Source organism: Hydractinia symbiolongicarpus, chromosome 10 (assembly GCF_029227915.1).
Source record: "Hydractinia symbiolongicarpus strain clone_291-10 chromosome 10, HSymV2.1, whole genome shotgun sequence".
NCBI classification, from domain to species: Eukaryota; Metazoa; Cnidaria; class Hydrozoa; order Anthoathecata; family Hydractiniidae; genus Hydractinia; species Hydractinia symbiolongicarpus.
In genome coordinates this window covers 22,495,432-22,510,615 of record NC_079884.1, presented here as the reverse complement: position 1 = coordinate 22,510,615, position 15,184 = coordinate 22,495,432, and the positions used below count along the sequence as shown (strand labels likewise).

At 33.8% G+C, this 15,184-nt stretch overlaps 1 protein-coding gene across 3 annotated transcripts in view; it reads right to left on the bottom strand.

Annotated features, from left to right (window-relative positions):
• Positions 1-14,426, bottom strand: part of LOC130662602 (Na(+)/H(+) exchanger beta-like) — a 37,137-nt gene extending 22,711 nt beyond the window's left edge. Inside the window, exons 1-4 of one of the 3 annotated variants that reach the window (XM_057461496.1) lie at positions 11,107-14,426; positions 1,032-1,077; positions 920-961; positions 541-606 (exon numbers count right to left, since the gene is read on the bottom strand). In XM_057461496.1, coding sequence (XP_057317479.1) covers positions 541-606; positions 920-961; positions 1,032-1,077; positions 11,107-11,293 — 341 coding nt within the window. In that variant the 5' untranslated portion in view covers positions 11,294-14,426. Of the gene's footprint in view, positions 1-540; positions 607-919; positions 962-1,031; positions 1,078-4,452; positions 6,543-11,106 lie in introns of those variants that run through there. The other 2 variants (XM_057461498.1, XM_057461497.1) reach the window with 2 other exon arrangements.
• Between the last annotated feature and the right edge of the window lie 758 nt (positions 14,427-15,184).

Here is a 15,184-nt window from a genome sequence, read left to right as displayed (position 1 = left end):
GAATGCTATCTTAATAAAGTAGCATTTTTAAAATTTTAACAATATTCAGCACTTCAAAATGATTTACTTGTAGTGGAACATTATGCCCAAAGTATTAAACAAAGAACTAAAAATTAGAACAGGTATGTGTGAAGAATTAAAGGTTAAAACAATGTTATTTTTTTATCTCACATTAAGGTTATATTTGAGGGCTTAGATATGGCTGCGTTGTAAAAGTTTGAGAATGTCAGAAGTTTTAGTTATGCAAAGAAATTAAATTAATATTTGATGCACATATAATAATGTCTTACGCAGGACATGTGTAAAATTATAAATCCAAATGAACTTAACTTTTCGACTAAACACTTAAACTTTTTCATATTCAGGATTTAGGGCCTTTTAAAGGAATCTGCTACTTTTGAATCCAGATATTTTTCTAATTGTAATACGTAAGCCAATAAAGCTATAGGGTCTCCGGTAATGGACCTTACTCCAGGTTTGGTTTAGGTTAATAAAAATATTACAAAACTAAGAACAAATTTACTCAAAAAATACACTTACGGGGGTAGCAAATAGTAGAAAAACAAATCTGATGTAAGAAGTATGTCAGCATTTTCTTTGGCTGCTCTAAAATATGAAAAAACATATAGCATTGAATTCTTCATGCAAATTAAAATAAAAAATGCTAAACAGAAATAATGTGCTTCCTCTGAAATGTTTACATTCTTGACAAGTTGGGATTTGAACCCAAAAATTTAAACTTTGAAGTGACAGCTTTTCCATGGTATGGGACAATTTGTCACTCTGGTCTAGATTTATTAAATTGTAGATCACAATTGTTGACCATGACGAACAAGCATTCACACAACCATAGATAACAGAAGTACCTCTGACTCTCAGCAGAACATATTTATCAACAATTAATACAAGAAAAACTTGCCTTAAAATAAAACCAATGGGTACTCCAAGTAAAATCAGCATACTAAAATATTAAAACGAAAGATATATAGAAAATTATAAGCTTAATTTGAACATAAAATAAAAAAACAAACCATGATTCCGGGACAGTGGACGATATCCATTCAGAATGGTGAAACACTAGTACAAAAAGAAATTTAAAGTTTAAGATTTTATCTAGTCTTGGTTGTTGAGGTTTTCAGAATTACAGGGGGGGGGCTTTAGAGAAAGGGTATAAATTACAGCATTTATGGTAATTAAATATCGCAAAATAAGGCAGTATAATAAATACCTAAAAATCCAACTTTTTTAAAAATTTGAATTAACGTAACCGCTCCATGTTACAAACAGACAGAACAAATTTATATATAAGGGATCTTCTCCACGATTGTTTCAAAAAATATGTATTTCGATTTGTATATTTTTTTTTTAAATGAGACACGATTTTAGAATTTTTTTTTAATATCATTTTCTACCTCATTTTCATGTTTTCATGCATCTGAAAACAGTTGAAAAATGTTTTTATGTCATAAAAGTTGTTTGAACTTTCGTTTTGTTTCCCAATCATTTTGCATTCTTTTCCATATTGTTTATAAAAAAAGCATTTCAACACTTTAATAAATTCGTTTCAGTTTTCATCATTTTAAAACTGCTCCCAACACATTATCTTTATCATGTTATCACACGTGTTTGATTTCTAAAGATATATAATTAAACTATGCTTAGCTTATCATAGTTCCTTCAGAAACCATCATACCGGATTGTCAAAAATCAAAACATTGTCAAAATTTGTCTAAAAAACTATCAAAATATGTTTCTAATAAGCGAAAACATGACTACAGAATATTTAAACACCATCCATTACCATTAAAAATATCAAAACATTGTTGTAGATTTTTAAAAAACTATTAAAACAGGTTGTGGAAAAAAAAAGTTGCTATAGTTTGTTTTAAAACAATGAAAATAGGATTGTATGAAGCAAAAATGTCACCAGGATCAAAAAAAGATGCCACCAGTTGCTTCCAAAACTATACATATTTAACAAAGGATAAGCTTTTTTAATTTTACTTTCCACACTTATTTTTTTCTGTCTACATTTTCAACTTTATACTTTTATTTGCTGGCAAGAATGCTGTTTATCTTCTTTAGTCAATCACAGCGCATTAAAATGAAAATGATATTGAAGAATAACTACTTTGTTCATCACTAACATACTGCCAAGCAGTGAGCAGGATTCGATCCGCAGTCCCCAGAACTGAACAAAGTAGTTCTTCTTCAATATGACTTACACGCATTATACTCGCCCGTCATGATCAGAGTTCTGATCGGGGTGAAGCATTCTCTGTTGAGAATGAAATACGGATGTGCTATGATAAATATTCACCTATATGTAAAATGAAAGTGGTTTCATTTTTGTTCAGCTAGAATTGGGTTCAAATTACTTGAAAATCTGTGTGCTAAATGTACCATAGTACAGCAAGTCAAACTTTTTTTATAGATGCGCATTTGTTATATTGATATTTATAAACAACACTTGAAGAATCCCCATGGCGTCAAAAACATTTTCAACAGCGAGCCAGATCGCTTGTGTTTTCTTTTTTATTTTTTTTAATTAAGTAACAAAAGCAGAAATAAATATGGCAGAGCAGAACAAAGTTTAAAGAGGAACAATTTTCCCTCTTGATAATGTTTTATTTGTTTTTGTTTAATTTTTAATTAAAGGGGCTATGAACCGGTTAAAATGCTCACATTCCGTATATTCCGCGCACATATTAAAAATTCGGAAAACAAGTTTTGCGCAATGAACAGACCAGTAGCACTTTGCTCGCCGGTTCAATATTTTTTTTCGAAAATTATATTACAAAGAAATATTTCAGCAAGACTCATTTTGGATAAAAACATGACCAAAAATTCTAGATATATCTCTATGTTCAAGTCTGTAAATTACATGCTGGAAAAATAGCCATTTTTGTTTACCGCTGCCATCAGCTCGACTTTTATGTAAGTCACTAAAGTCGAAAACCAACAGCTGTTCTGTAGCCCCTTTAATCCTTACATAAAGTGTTCAAGAGAAATTTCTATTAATATGATATTTAATTATGTCTGAATAACAAACATAGGCTTTTGCACTTAAATTTAAGTTTGTCGCATGGTCACAGTTACCCAATAAATCTAACAGAACTATTGGCATAGGTTGGCCATCTTTGTTTTCTTAAAAAAATATTGACATTCTCAACCATCGTTGCATATTCTCAGACTTTATTTTTTTTAAGAAACAGAAATATAAAAATTCAGAAAAGCACAGAGTTTTCTGGTTAAAAGTATCATCATTAAACCTGTAATTATTATTGTTCCCAAGCCTTTTCTGACGTGAACTATGCAAAAAAAAATTTTAGGAGAAGGTATTTTTTCAATCTTAGTTTTCTCAATGCCTGGGCCCAAGGTTCTCCTCGATAACATCTCCTGATGTTTAAAAAAACCAATCAAAATGCTATCAAAATACCTGAGCTGATATTTTTGTGCTGCGTCAAACTCAGGGATTTCCAAAAACAGATAAAGAGTTATATTTAGCTAGTTTTGCTGGCATCCTGCACCCTTCAATTTAAACAGAAGTTTTTCATTAGAAGTGAGTATGATGATGTTGTAGTATTATTCAAAGTATAAAAAAATAATAGACTTGATAATACACTACACGGAAGAGAGAAAATATGACTTTCAACTTCGTTACCATGAAATTTAGAAACTCTCCAATTCTCCCTTGGCAAATATCTATAACTCCATGACTCAAAATTTACCTTTTCTTTATCATTGTTAAGCCTAAATAAAATATAATACAATTGTTTCCAGATCGTTTAAATCGCTTCAGGTTCGTTTCTGTAAATCTGTAAACAATTTTAAAAAATCTTAATGATCTCTAAATGATTACTATCGTTTTAAAATGTCCAAAAATTGAAATGATCATAGAAACGGTTCTTAAACCAGTTGAATCTGATTGTCTGATTAAAAATTAGTTTTTATTTTCCCTTAGAAAAAAAAATGTTGTTGAAAACTGCTAGAATAAAATGATGATTTTCAAATGCTATTTTTTTGCGTAAAACCACAACAGTAAAAAACATGTGCCCAATAAAGTATTAGATGACGAATGAATAAAAATTGGATGATATCAAAAAGTTAACATATGCAACTTAGAATATAGCCAAAAAGAATTTCTTATGAAAAAAGTAAAAGCTTTCTATTGCCTAAACTTTTGATTCTTCATTTTACAGAAAACATTTGTTTTAAATTTCACATAAAACATTTGATTCTTCATTTCACATAAAACACTGGAAAATGTATTTCAATAGGATGACCCAAAATCCAGGACCCTAAAAGAGGACCTGGAAACTCAGCACCCTTAAGAAGGACTTAAGTCGAATGTTAGTAACTAACCTGTTGCCAGAGGGTATGAAGAGTGTGTTTGTGCTGAACAATTCTCTTCATACACTCTGGCAACTAGTTGAGCTTGAACTGCATCACCTTACATCCATAAAACCCATGTTGTCAATATCATCTCCTGGTTTTTGTTTGGCACTTCCTCTTCAATTTTAAAAATTTGAGTTTAAGGAATTCTTCTTGCTTTGCCACAAGACTCTTGTGATCTTCTTTTGGTACCAAAACTATGTTGACATGTTCATGTGCCATTGTTTTGACACTATCATTCTGTGCAGAATTAGGAAGATCATCCTTCTGTGTAGAATCAACATGAAAATCCCATTACAAACCTTTCAAAGTCACAGATGTTGAAGTTCATGTATTAACATCTTTAACGTTGAACCAATCTCTGTGTTTCCTTGAGGATTTACCTGCATGGCCGAGCACTCTCACTTTTGAGATAACACTATCTCCAAAGTTTTGTATTGTCAGGACATGGTTCTTCTTGGGATAGCGTTTTACATTCGTCATTCCTGCTAGAAACTACGTCTTTGTCAAATGCTGGCACAGGATCCACAGTGTCAGTATGTTCCTGTGGCACTGTATTGCCGATTTCTTCTGAGAACGCATGGTTGTCATTGATGGCTTTTTCCTTAGGATGAACAAATTCATCACTTCGGCTTGTTATTTTAATATTCTCCTTGGTGTTTGTAATTCGTTTTAATGAGATGATTGGGAGATACATGCACAAAAATTGAGCTATGCTGAACAAATACAACTTTTCCATCTTGGAAAATCACTCTTGCTGGTCTAAGCCAATGGTCATGTCCCTCTCTCTTGTAATAGACGTTGTGACCATGTTCAAACGTCTCTTCGGATGATCGAATCTTGGTTCGTAGTGCACGTCAATTCTTTCTGAAGCTTTTGATTGAATAAAACTTTTTCTTGCCTCATGGAGTGCATTTAAGATGTTGAGCAAGTATTTCACTTGACGTTGATCCTTCAAGGGCTGGTTGTGTAGCTTCCATAACGTTTGGTAGGTTAGGATTTTTACCAAACACTAGTTGATAACTGCTGAAACCATGCCACATTTGTAAAGCGTTTCTTGCCATTGTAGCCCAAGCAAGTAAACTTCAACAGAGGTCTTGGGGGACTAGTCAATCATTTTGAAAAGCATAGAATCTGTAACTGCATTGACTCTTTCACAGAGGCCATTTTGAAAAGAGCTCTCCACAGCTCTTGTGCATACTTGAACGCTAACAATACTTGCAACTTCCCTAAATTCTTCAGAAGTAAATTCGCCTCCATTGTCTGTCAGCATCGCTTGCATTACTCTATACCCTGCACCAACCCAATGAAGCATTATAGTATCAAAGTCATCACTGGGCTTTTTCTTGGTATAAACTTCGAAACTGTCAACCTACACCACATATCAATATATGTAGGGTCCAATGACAACTCTAACTCTTGAGGTCCACTGCTACTTTTTCATTAAATTCAGCTGCCATTGGCAAGCAAACAGCAGGTCGTGGTGGAGTTTAGTCATCTATCATTTTGACCATGTCCAAATATTCGCTTTTCCAAATCTGGGCATCCTTCAATCATCATCATCATCATTCTTGGCTTAACGTCCGTTTTCCATGCTGGCATGGGTTGGACGGGGTATATTAATGACCCTCTTCCAATCTGATCTAGACTGTGTTAGATCTAAACTCAACTTCCTTTGTATTAACCCTATTCGGTCCGGAGGGGGGCGGATTCCGGCCCCCCTGACGGTTTTTTTTAATAACTCCTGATTGCTTTGTTATATGGCTATGATACTTACTGAGTTTCAACAGTTATCTATTAGACACCTGCATGCTAATTTTTTAGGTCCCATACCTTTCAGAGGCTTCGATATTGGCCATTACTCGAAACTACCCCTAAAAATCTCTATGAAATCCTTATAATGGGGAATATATAATAACTCCTGTTAGGATTATCCTTAGAACTTAAAACTTGCAACATAACTTTGTTTCATCAAGAAGAATCATTTTGAATAATTAGAACACGTGACTAATCCGATTTCCCGATTTTGTCGGATTTTACCCGAAAATCGGAAAAAAACGGATTTTCGGGCAATTCTTGGCAATTTTTCATCCGATCCATGTAAAAACCGGAAAATATGTTAAATAACTTTTATTTAGCTTTCAGAAACTTCAAACAGAATGTAAAAATTCGATCTAGAACAAAAGTAATTATAATTTAAGCAGATAGTGGCATTTTTAACAATTTTAAAGCTTTTGATGACGTCACAGAAAATGTGCTGACGCAAGCAAATTTTTTTTGCCGCCATTTTGTTCCTTTTATGACGTACTATAAGTGTGCCAAGTTTGATTCAATTTGAACAACCCTATGAAAAGTTATTGAGGGGGGGGGGCGGATCCCGCCCCACCCCCCCCGGTCATAGTATGTTCGAAAAACCCCGGACCGAATAGGGTTAAGTCTTTCCTTACAACCTTCTGCCAAGTCTTTCTCGGTCTCCTCTGAGCTTTGCCCCAGGAACTATCAAGTCTCTACACTTTCTTACCCAATTATAATCCTTCATTCTTTCCAAGTGGCTCAGCCAATTCAATCTTCTTATCTAAATAACATCTTTATTTCTATTGATACTTAGCCTGCTTCTTAACTCATCTGAACACTTTCTGTCTCTCAGACTGGTATTACATATCCACCTAACCATTCTCATATCATCAAAAGTTCAGAGAGTTACTTCCTTTGTTGACTAGCAGAGTCCTGTCAATTGATGTAAAAGGTAGGTCATATGAGGCCTGTGTAAGAAGTGTTATGTTGTACGGTAGTGAGACATGGGCAGTGAAGCAGGAATATCTTGACCGTTTAGATAGGAATGATATGAGAATGGTTACGTGGATGTGTAACGCCAGTCTGAAAGACAGAAAGAGTTCAGATGAGCTGAGAAGCAGGCTAAGTCTCCGTAGAATTAAAGATGTTATCCAGATAAGAAAATTGGATTGGCTGGGGCATTTGGAAAGAATGGAGGAGGATAATTGGGTAAGAAAGTGTAGAGACTTGATAGTTCCTGGGGCAAAGCCCAGAGGCAGGCCGAGAAAGACTTGGCAGGAGGTTATAAGGACAGACTTGATACAAAGGAAGTTGAGTTTAGATCTAACACAATCTAGATCAGATTGGAAGAGAGTCATTAATATACCCTGTGCAACCCATGCTAGCATGGAAAACGGACGTTAAGCGGAGAATGATGTTGATGAATGATGATCCCTTTCTAAACGGTCAAGATCTTCTTGCTACACTGCCCATGTCTCACTACTGTACAACATAACACTTCTCACACAAGCCTCATACAACCTACCTGAATTGACAAGACTCTGCTAGTCAACAAAGGAAGTAACTCTCTGAACTTTTTTCAAGCAGAACCTATCCTGCAAGTAACACTTCTTCCAACACCCCCTTCACTCCCCAACATGTCACCTAAGTAACAGAAGTTCTCAACTATCTCTAAGGAGCCACTGTTGTACATCATTAAAGCTGGAAATACTTTATTCTCTTTCTCACCTTTGCAACACTTGCATACAAACTGAATTTCAGCTCTTAACCTTCCACCAATACTACTGCACTTCTTATGTACCCAATGCTTGCAAGTCTGACAAAAAATTGAGTTACTACCAACCCCTTTCCTGCAAACTCCGCAGGGCCACTTTCCAACTACAAGGTAACACTTAGCTGCAATGCTACTAATCATGACTGTGTTCACCCTTAGCCCTTTCTTTTCTTGTCCTTTCTTCAATAATGAGACTAATATTCTTGGTGGTTGAGCAAATTGGCAATGGAGCTTCAGCAACTTCTGATAGAAATGTTCATAATCAAATTGGATTACTGCACCACAAATATTTCACTAACTAAAATTTCTGAACCATTTATTGGTATGCAATAGTGAACAGAACTAGTATGGTTCAAAACGACGGTTTTCCCAAAGATCTCAGCAGAATCATTCTCAAGATTCAATTTGATTTTGGCCTTTTTTATTGCTTTCAAAGATCGCAGTAACGGGATATCAGAAGTAACAAGATCGGTATGAATGGTTATCTTCTTACCGGCAATAGTTGCAGAAATATCAAAAGTTCCTTGTGATTTCAAAATCTCTCCATCTCCAAATCAAAACATTCGATCACTGTGTTATTACTGCAGACTAAGCTTTTAACTTTTATTCAGGGATTGGATGTAGTCATCAAGCCATCTTTCTCCACAAATGTCACTTGAACATGCACAATCTAACACAACACATTTAACAGCATCACCAAGCAGTTGCACTTCTTGTTTAATACCTCCAGTGAAAAGACATTCATTTTCTATGACAGCTGCTTTGGTCAAGTTTTCCCAATTGTGTGGATAATCAGCAATTAAATGTTGATACGATCCACATGATATGCAGGTTAGAACTTTACCTGCTGCATTTTTTGGATTCATTGCTCTTTCCGTTGTTGTTCTGTTTTAGTTGCCAAATGAATTTCCTCGTCCTTGTACTCTTCCTCTGCCTCCTTGGGGATAGTATTGACCAGTTCTTTTGCCTCTTCCATAGCTATCACTAGCATTTCTACGAACAAATCCAGCAGCTAGTAAAGCATCTTTGTTTTCAGCTAAGTATGCAGCTCTTAACTGAATGGCAGTTCCTTTTCTGTCAGCTTTGACTTGATCCCCTTGAAGTTTTTTCAAAGATGCTTTTGCTTGCTCACATAAAGTCTCTTTTTCAGGATAATTCATACCAGTAAGAACCAATAAACGTTCATCCATACTTATGTTAGCATTTTTCAAAAGTTTAAAAGCTAATATTTCTTAAGGCAATTCCATCTTTTGTTTCACCAGTTTCTTGTACTTGTGACCAAATTTTGAAATGTAGTCTGCTATTGATTGTCCTTGTTCACACCTATATTCTTCAAAATCATCAAACTTACCCCACGTATCTGCTAAATAGACAACAATATAGATTAATGCCAATCAGGGGACCAAGCCCACTATCTATTATATACACTAAATATACAAAGCATGTATAAATTAACATGGGGGTCGTTGCAGGGTTTAGTAATACCCCTTAAAATAAATCACCTTTAGAGGTTTTTCTAAAACCATATAGTGCTAGAAAGAAATGCATTAATCGCAAATGGATACAGTCATAAAGTCATCACGCAAGTAGAAAATGAAATGAAGAAAAGATGCAACGAAGACAACAGGGAAACATCAGAGGAATTTATCGCATCAGCATTCCTACCCTTCGTACCAGGTACCAGCAAAATCCTTCGTCGAGTTTTAAGGCAACACAAGATCAGATGCATTCTTAACTCTAAAGACACCCTAAGAAGCACTTTGTCTCAACCAAAAGACAAAATAAACATGGAAGAACAAAACAATGTTGTTTACAAAATCCAGTGTAAAGATTGTGATGCAGTGTATATAAGCGAAACAAAAAGGAAGTTTAAGCAACAAGTACAAAAACATATGCGCGCAGTGAGAAACGGAGATGTGAACTCTTTTAGTACGCCTAAACACTTTGCACATTTTGCCATTCAAATTTTCTTACTTTGTTATACTTCATGGAAATGGCTTGACCACAATTATCATAAATTGAGGTCAAGCCTGGCCACGAGCTAAAGTAGTGGCTTGTGGTATATCACACGCCATAAACTTAAATACAGTACTGGAAAAAGATTGTTTAACATATCGAGCGCACAACGTGCGCAGACTACCTCGATATGCGATGTACCAGGTTTATAATAATAAGAAACAATTACAATAAATTTTCGCGATCTATCGAGAATCTAGTATCGTGACAAAATCCGTCTCGATGTGTCGCGATGGTAGGTGATAATGAGAATAAAGAGAAAGTTTTTTTTAATGAGAATAGAGAGAAAACTTTTTTTATTTCAAACACATCTTTACACCCCTTTTTTAACTTTTTTTTATTTTAAATAGGTGTATATTATAAGAAAATTTTTAACTTTTGTATTTATTAAAGTAATTCTAGCGCATTACTCTTTCAACGTATTTTTTTCAACGCTGCTTTTCGTTCTTAAACTTTGAAAATGCGATCTCTAACGAAGCTTTTTTTGTTGCCGCTTTTTGTTCTTAAACTTTTAAAATGCGATCTAAAAAATTTTTCTATTGCCGTTCCTTGTTCTTAAATTTTTAAAATGCAATCTAACAAAGCTTTTCTATCGCCGTTCTTCGTTCTTAAACTTTTAAAATGCAATCTAACGAAGCTTTTCTATCGCCGTTCTTAGTTCTTAAATTTTAAAAATGGGATCTAAAAAAGAAAGATTAATGCTAGCTGTGTACCCTAGATTGTTATGCATAAGTTAAAAAAATATAACACAAAGAAAGTATAATTATACTTAAAAATCTACGATCACTGTTGAATGCACTCTTATTTTTAAAATAGTTCTATTATGAAAAAGTGTTAATGGCCTCGATAGCTTCAAGAATGATATCGAGACAGATGCATGGCGAAGCCCTCTCGACACAATTTGAAAGTAAAAAAACATCTATCGCGGATCGAGAATACCGTCGCGATACGCGAAGCGCAATGTTAAACAACCTTTTTCCAGTACTGTATGCAAAACTCATATCAGGTTCTTTCAATCAACGTTTGAACTTAAAAAACTGGTTCAAAAAAGAAAGTGGTAGGAGCATACTTTACAAAGACATGGAAGAAACTTTAATTTAACTACGAAATCAACAAACTTTTCTTACCTATTTTCATTAAACTTGCCAACAGAACCCAAAAACAGATAATAAATGGTGTTGCAACATGATCGAACTCAAATTTGAATATCACAATTCCTTCACCTTTAGCTGATGAGTTTCCATGAGTGGAACAAACCACATGTGTCAAAAACAAAAAAGTTATTACTGCTAATATGCAATGTTTTAAAGCCATTTATAACAGAGGTTGGAAAATTATAGGAAAACCACATGCTTCCATTTTAATGGGTTTTTTTCTAAAACAGAAAACTACATGGTTTGAATTAAACATTAAAAAATCTAAGAGAATTAAGAACTATAAAAGTATGAGGTATGAAGAATTTAAGCATTAGTAATTCATGTTGGCAAAACTTGTCACTGTAAATGTCAACGTGTCCAACAGCATTATGCGTTGGTAATTCCTTGATGACGTATAAAAGAAATTAGAAAGGGTGGATTATGTCATGTAAAATAGTTAAAAAATACAGCCTGAACAATGTGACAGTTAGAGATACAATTGTTAAAAAACTTTCCTACACAGCTTAGACAACATATTTTTATAAAATAGTTAAAAACTACCTTACAAAGCCTAATATCACCGTGTGTTGTTGAAAAAACATTCTTTATGTGGCCCAAATTTTATTAAAATAGTTAAAACTTCATTATGAAGCTTTAATCACATTGTAATTCATTACAATCTGTATGTTTTAAGTTCATAATTCATGTATTTTTAAGTTCATAGTTCATGTGTTTCCTTATTAAATTTAATGCTATGGAAGTTACAATAGCAAATTGGTTATTTACCTTGCTACAAGATCACTTGTTTGCAAAAATAAATAAAAAATATAAGCAGTTAGCAAAATAGATCAAGAAACAAAAAATTACTTAAAGTCAACAGAATGTTTGTCATCGTTTGTTTAAACTTTATCGTCTAACATTTAAAAAAGGTTTAAAGAAAAAAAAATCAAACCACTTTTCAGCCCTTAAAATTACCCAAAGTCTTACAATACACAATGTTCCAGTTGTCTTCAACTATAGGTTAAAAAGTTTTTTGTTCTTTTTTATTCTTATTATTTACACAAACCATAACTTAAAAATCACAAAGTTGATTTCACAAGTTTCAAAACTACTTGATCGAAATGATCTGAATGCTTTATTCTATTTTACATGCTAATGCAGGTCATTTTGTATGATGAATCTTACGCCTCAATAAATCTATGCATGCAATCTTAAAAAATGAAAGTTTTAAGAAACAAATGCAAGACCAAAATTCCTTTACTCTCGTACAACGCACAGGGGTTACTATTTTGGCGTAGAGGACATATACACAGAGCAAGTTCTATCAAAGTTCACAACCCGGAATTTAAACTTATGTACGAAAAATCGTGACTAAAGTCATAAATTAAGCCTCACCCCTTGGACCGAATAGGGTTAAAAAGCATCATAAACGGATCATGGAAAGCAAAACCATTGCCATAGATCATTTAAAAAGCATCAAAATGAGATTCTAGAAACCTATGGAGGTTTCTAGAAAGTAGAAAGCAGAAACAATGCCATAGATTGTTTAAAAAGCATAAAATGAGGCCGTGGAAAGCAAAAACAACATCATAGATCGTTTGGAAACAGTCAAAACAGGATTGTAGAAAGGGAAGACATTGCCATGGATCATTTGAAAACATTTAAGACACATACTCGAAAGCTTTGTCTTTGTATATAAATCTTTATTTTAGCTATTGGGACAAGGAAGTCAAAACTGAGAGAGTTGCTACAGTTCTCATGTTTGAGGTTTGCGAGTTTAAATGTCCCGCACTTTTCTCTTTTAAAAAAAACTGTATACTGGTTGTTTAAAAAATCTTTAACATATTTTATTTACACTCTGGAAGTTACACACAATGAATTAAAAATAGCAAACATTTTTAACAATCTAAATAATTACTGATAATGATTTAAAATTACATATGTATATATAAATAATTTTTCTATTTTAAACACACCATGATAAATCATTTGAAAGTATCATGAACATCACAATCCAACATGAACATCGCTAACCATTGTTAAAATGTTAATCACAATGCTATCGAAAAATCTTTCCTATTATAAAGATAAAAATAACATTGCGGATAGTGCGCGTCATATGCACTAGTTATATTAGGTGTCCCGATTCCAGTATATATATACTGTCATATTTATAGACATGTGACCAGTTTAACTTGCTGTAAATACAGAAGGCATGATTCACCACACAATCATATATTTCTTTATTTTTATAAAAAAATAAAATTAAATGGTTTATCAAAACTTTTTCACAATTTTATTATTAGTCATCAATAATTCAAAGCACTATATGCATCTGCAATCAATAGACAAGTCAAAAAAGACAGAAAATGAAATTCTGTCAATTTTTTATATATGTAGCTAGCTAGATGCACAATTTTTTCATAAAGAGTACTCATGAAACACATTACATGCTGTTTGTAACATGTATTGCCAATGACAACTTTGTGTTAAAAAATTTAGCCTTGCTATTTTTATTCCTTTTTAAAAAGAAATTCTGTGAAAAAAATAATGATTTTCATTGAGCCTTTTCGTGAAGATTTAACATTGCAAAAAAAACTGATGAAATGTAGCTATAAATTTTGTCTCGTGGTTTAAAAGAATTGGCACAAATGAAATCATCTCTTGAAACAAATTTTAATCATAATCATTAAAGCTTTAAATCCATTTCCATGCAAGCGTAGGTTGTACACGGTATATTAATGACTTCCTTCCAATCTGATTTAGACTTTGTTAGTGCTAAACTCAAATTCCTTTTCACCTCCTGCTATGCCATTCTCAACCTACCTCCCACAGCACAGACCTAGGCTTTTCCTCAGGAACTATCGTCTTTACACTTCCTTACTCAAATTATCCTCCTCCATTCTTTTCAAATTTCTCAACCAACATAATATGGAACAGTATACCTGGCTTGGGTTATTTGCTCAGGAGGATGCAGGCAAATCAGAATTATGATAAATACAAACAAAGCAAAAGAGCACAGATCAGAAGCAGAAGTCATACTATGCATGCAATGCAATTTTATTTTCAGGGTAGCTACAAGGTAAATTTAAAAAATGGTAATGTTGTCGCAGCTCCGTTGTTCCATCTTGCAGTAAAGGTTTCTGTAAAAACAAAACATTTTCAGGCCGGCGCGAACCACAGATTTGAAAAAAACTCCAAGAAAAATATACACCCTCCGTGCCAGTGCTTCTCTTACAGCAACATCTGTCAAGGCATATAGGAAAAGTGAGACCCGATACCCTAGGTGATACCCGATATCCTGACCCAGTACCCTGGTGCCGATACCCGATACCTTGGGAATTTTTTTTTAACTTTTGGACTTTTGTTGGTACATACAGAAACGAAAAAGATGATGTTGTCCTGCGCTAGAAGTTCGACCTAACACTACGCAAGTTTGAGAGTAGTCCGGTGATTTGTTGAAATCAGAAATCTCTAAACCCAGTCTTCACCAACTACCATTTTCGCATCAGAACAACCCTCTCAATCATCACAGTACCTATTTTAATCAACTTTTAATTTACAGATAGCATGTGCACAATCAATTACACCCACCGCTACACCATCTGCTTCATCACCACAACAGCCTTCCACACAGCTATCTTCTGCACAATTATTGTCACCTCATCTTTCTACAGCGAAAAAAGAACCAGCACCTTCAGCCCTAGCAGACAATGGATATAAATTGTATCTCCTGAATCTTATACTCAAAAATGTAACTAGTTGTTATGGGTATGTAGGTTAATTCTCCGCTGGTATTCAAACTGATCAAAAATTGATTGTTGTTCAAAAACGAAAAGGTATTGCTAAGATCTCAAAACAAAGAAACAAATGTTATATTTATCATTCCAATGCTTGTTTGTCCAGACTTTATATGCTAGTTTTATAACAGCTCTAACAGATTTCAAACCATTTTTAAGTCAGCTACATATTTGAATTTTGAAAACGAATAGTGTATCTTTGTAATAGAAAGTCTCGTTTATAATAAAATAAGATTTGACTACTTTAATTTTATCTGATTCCAATTCAA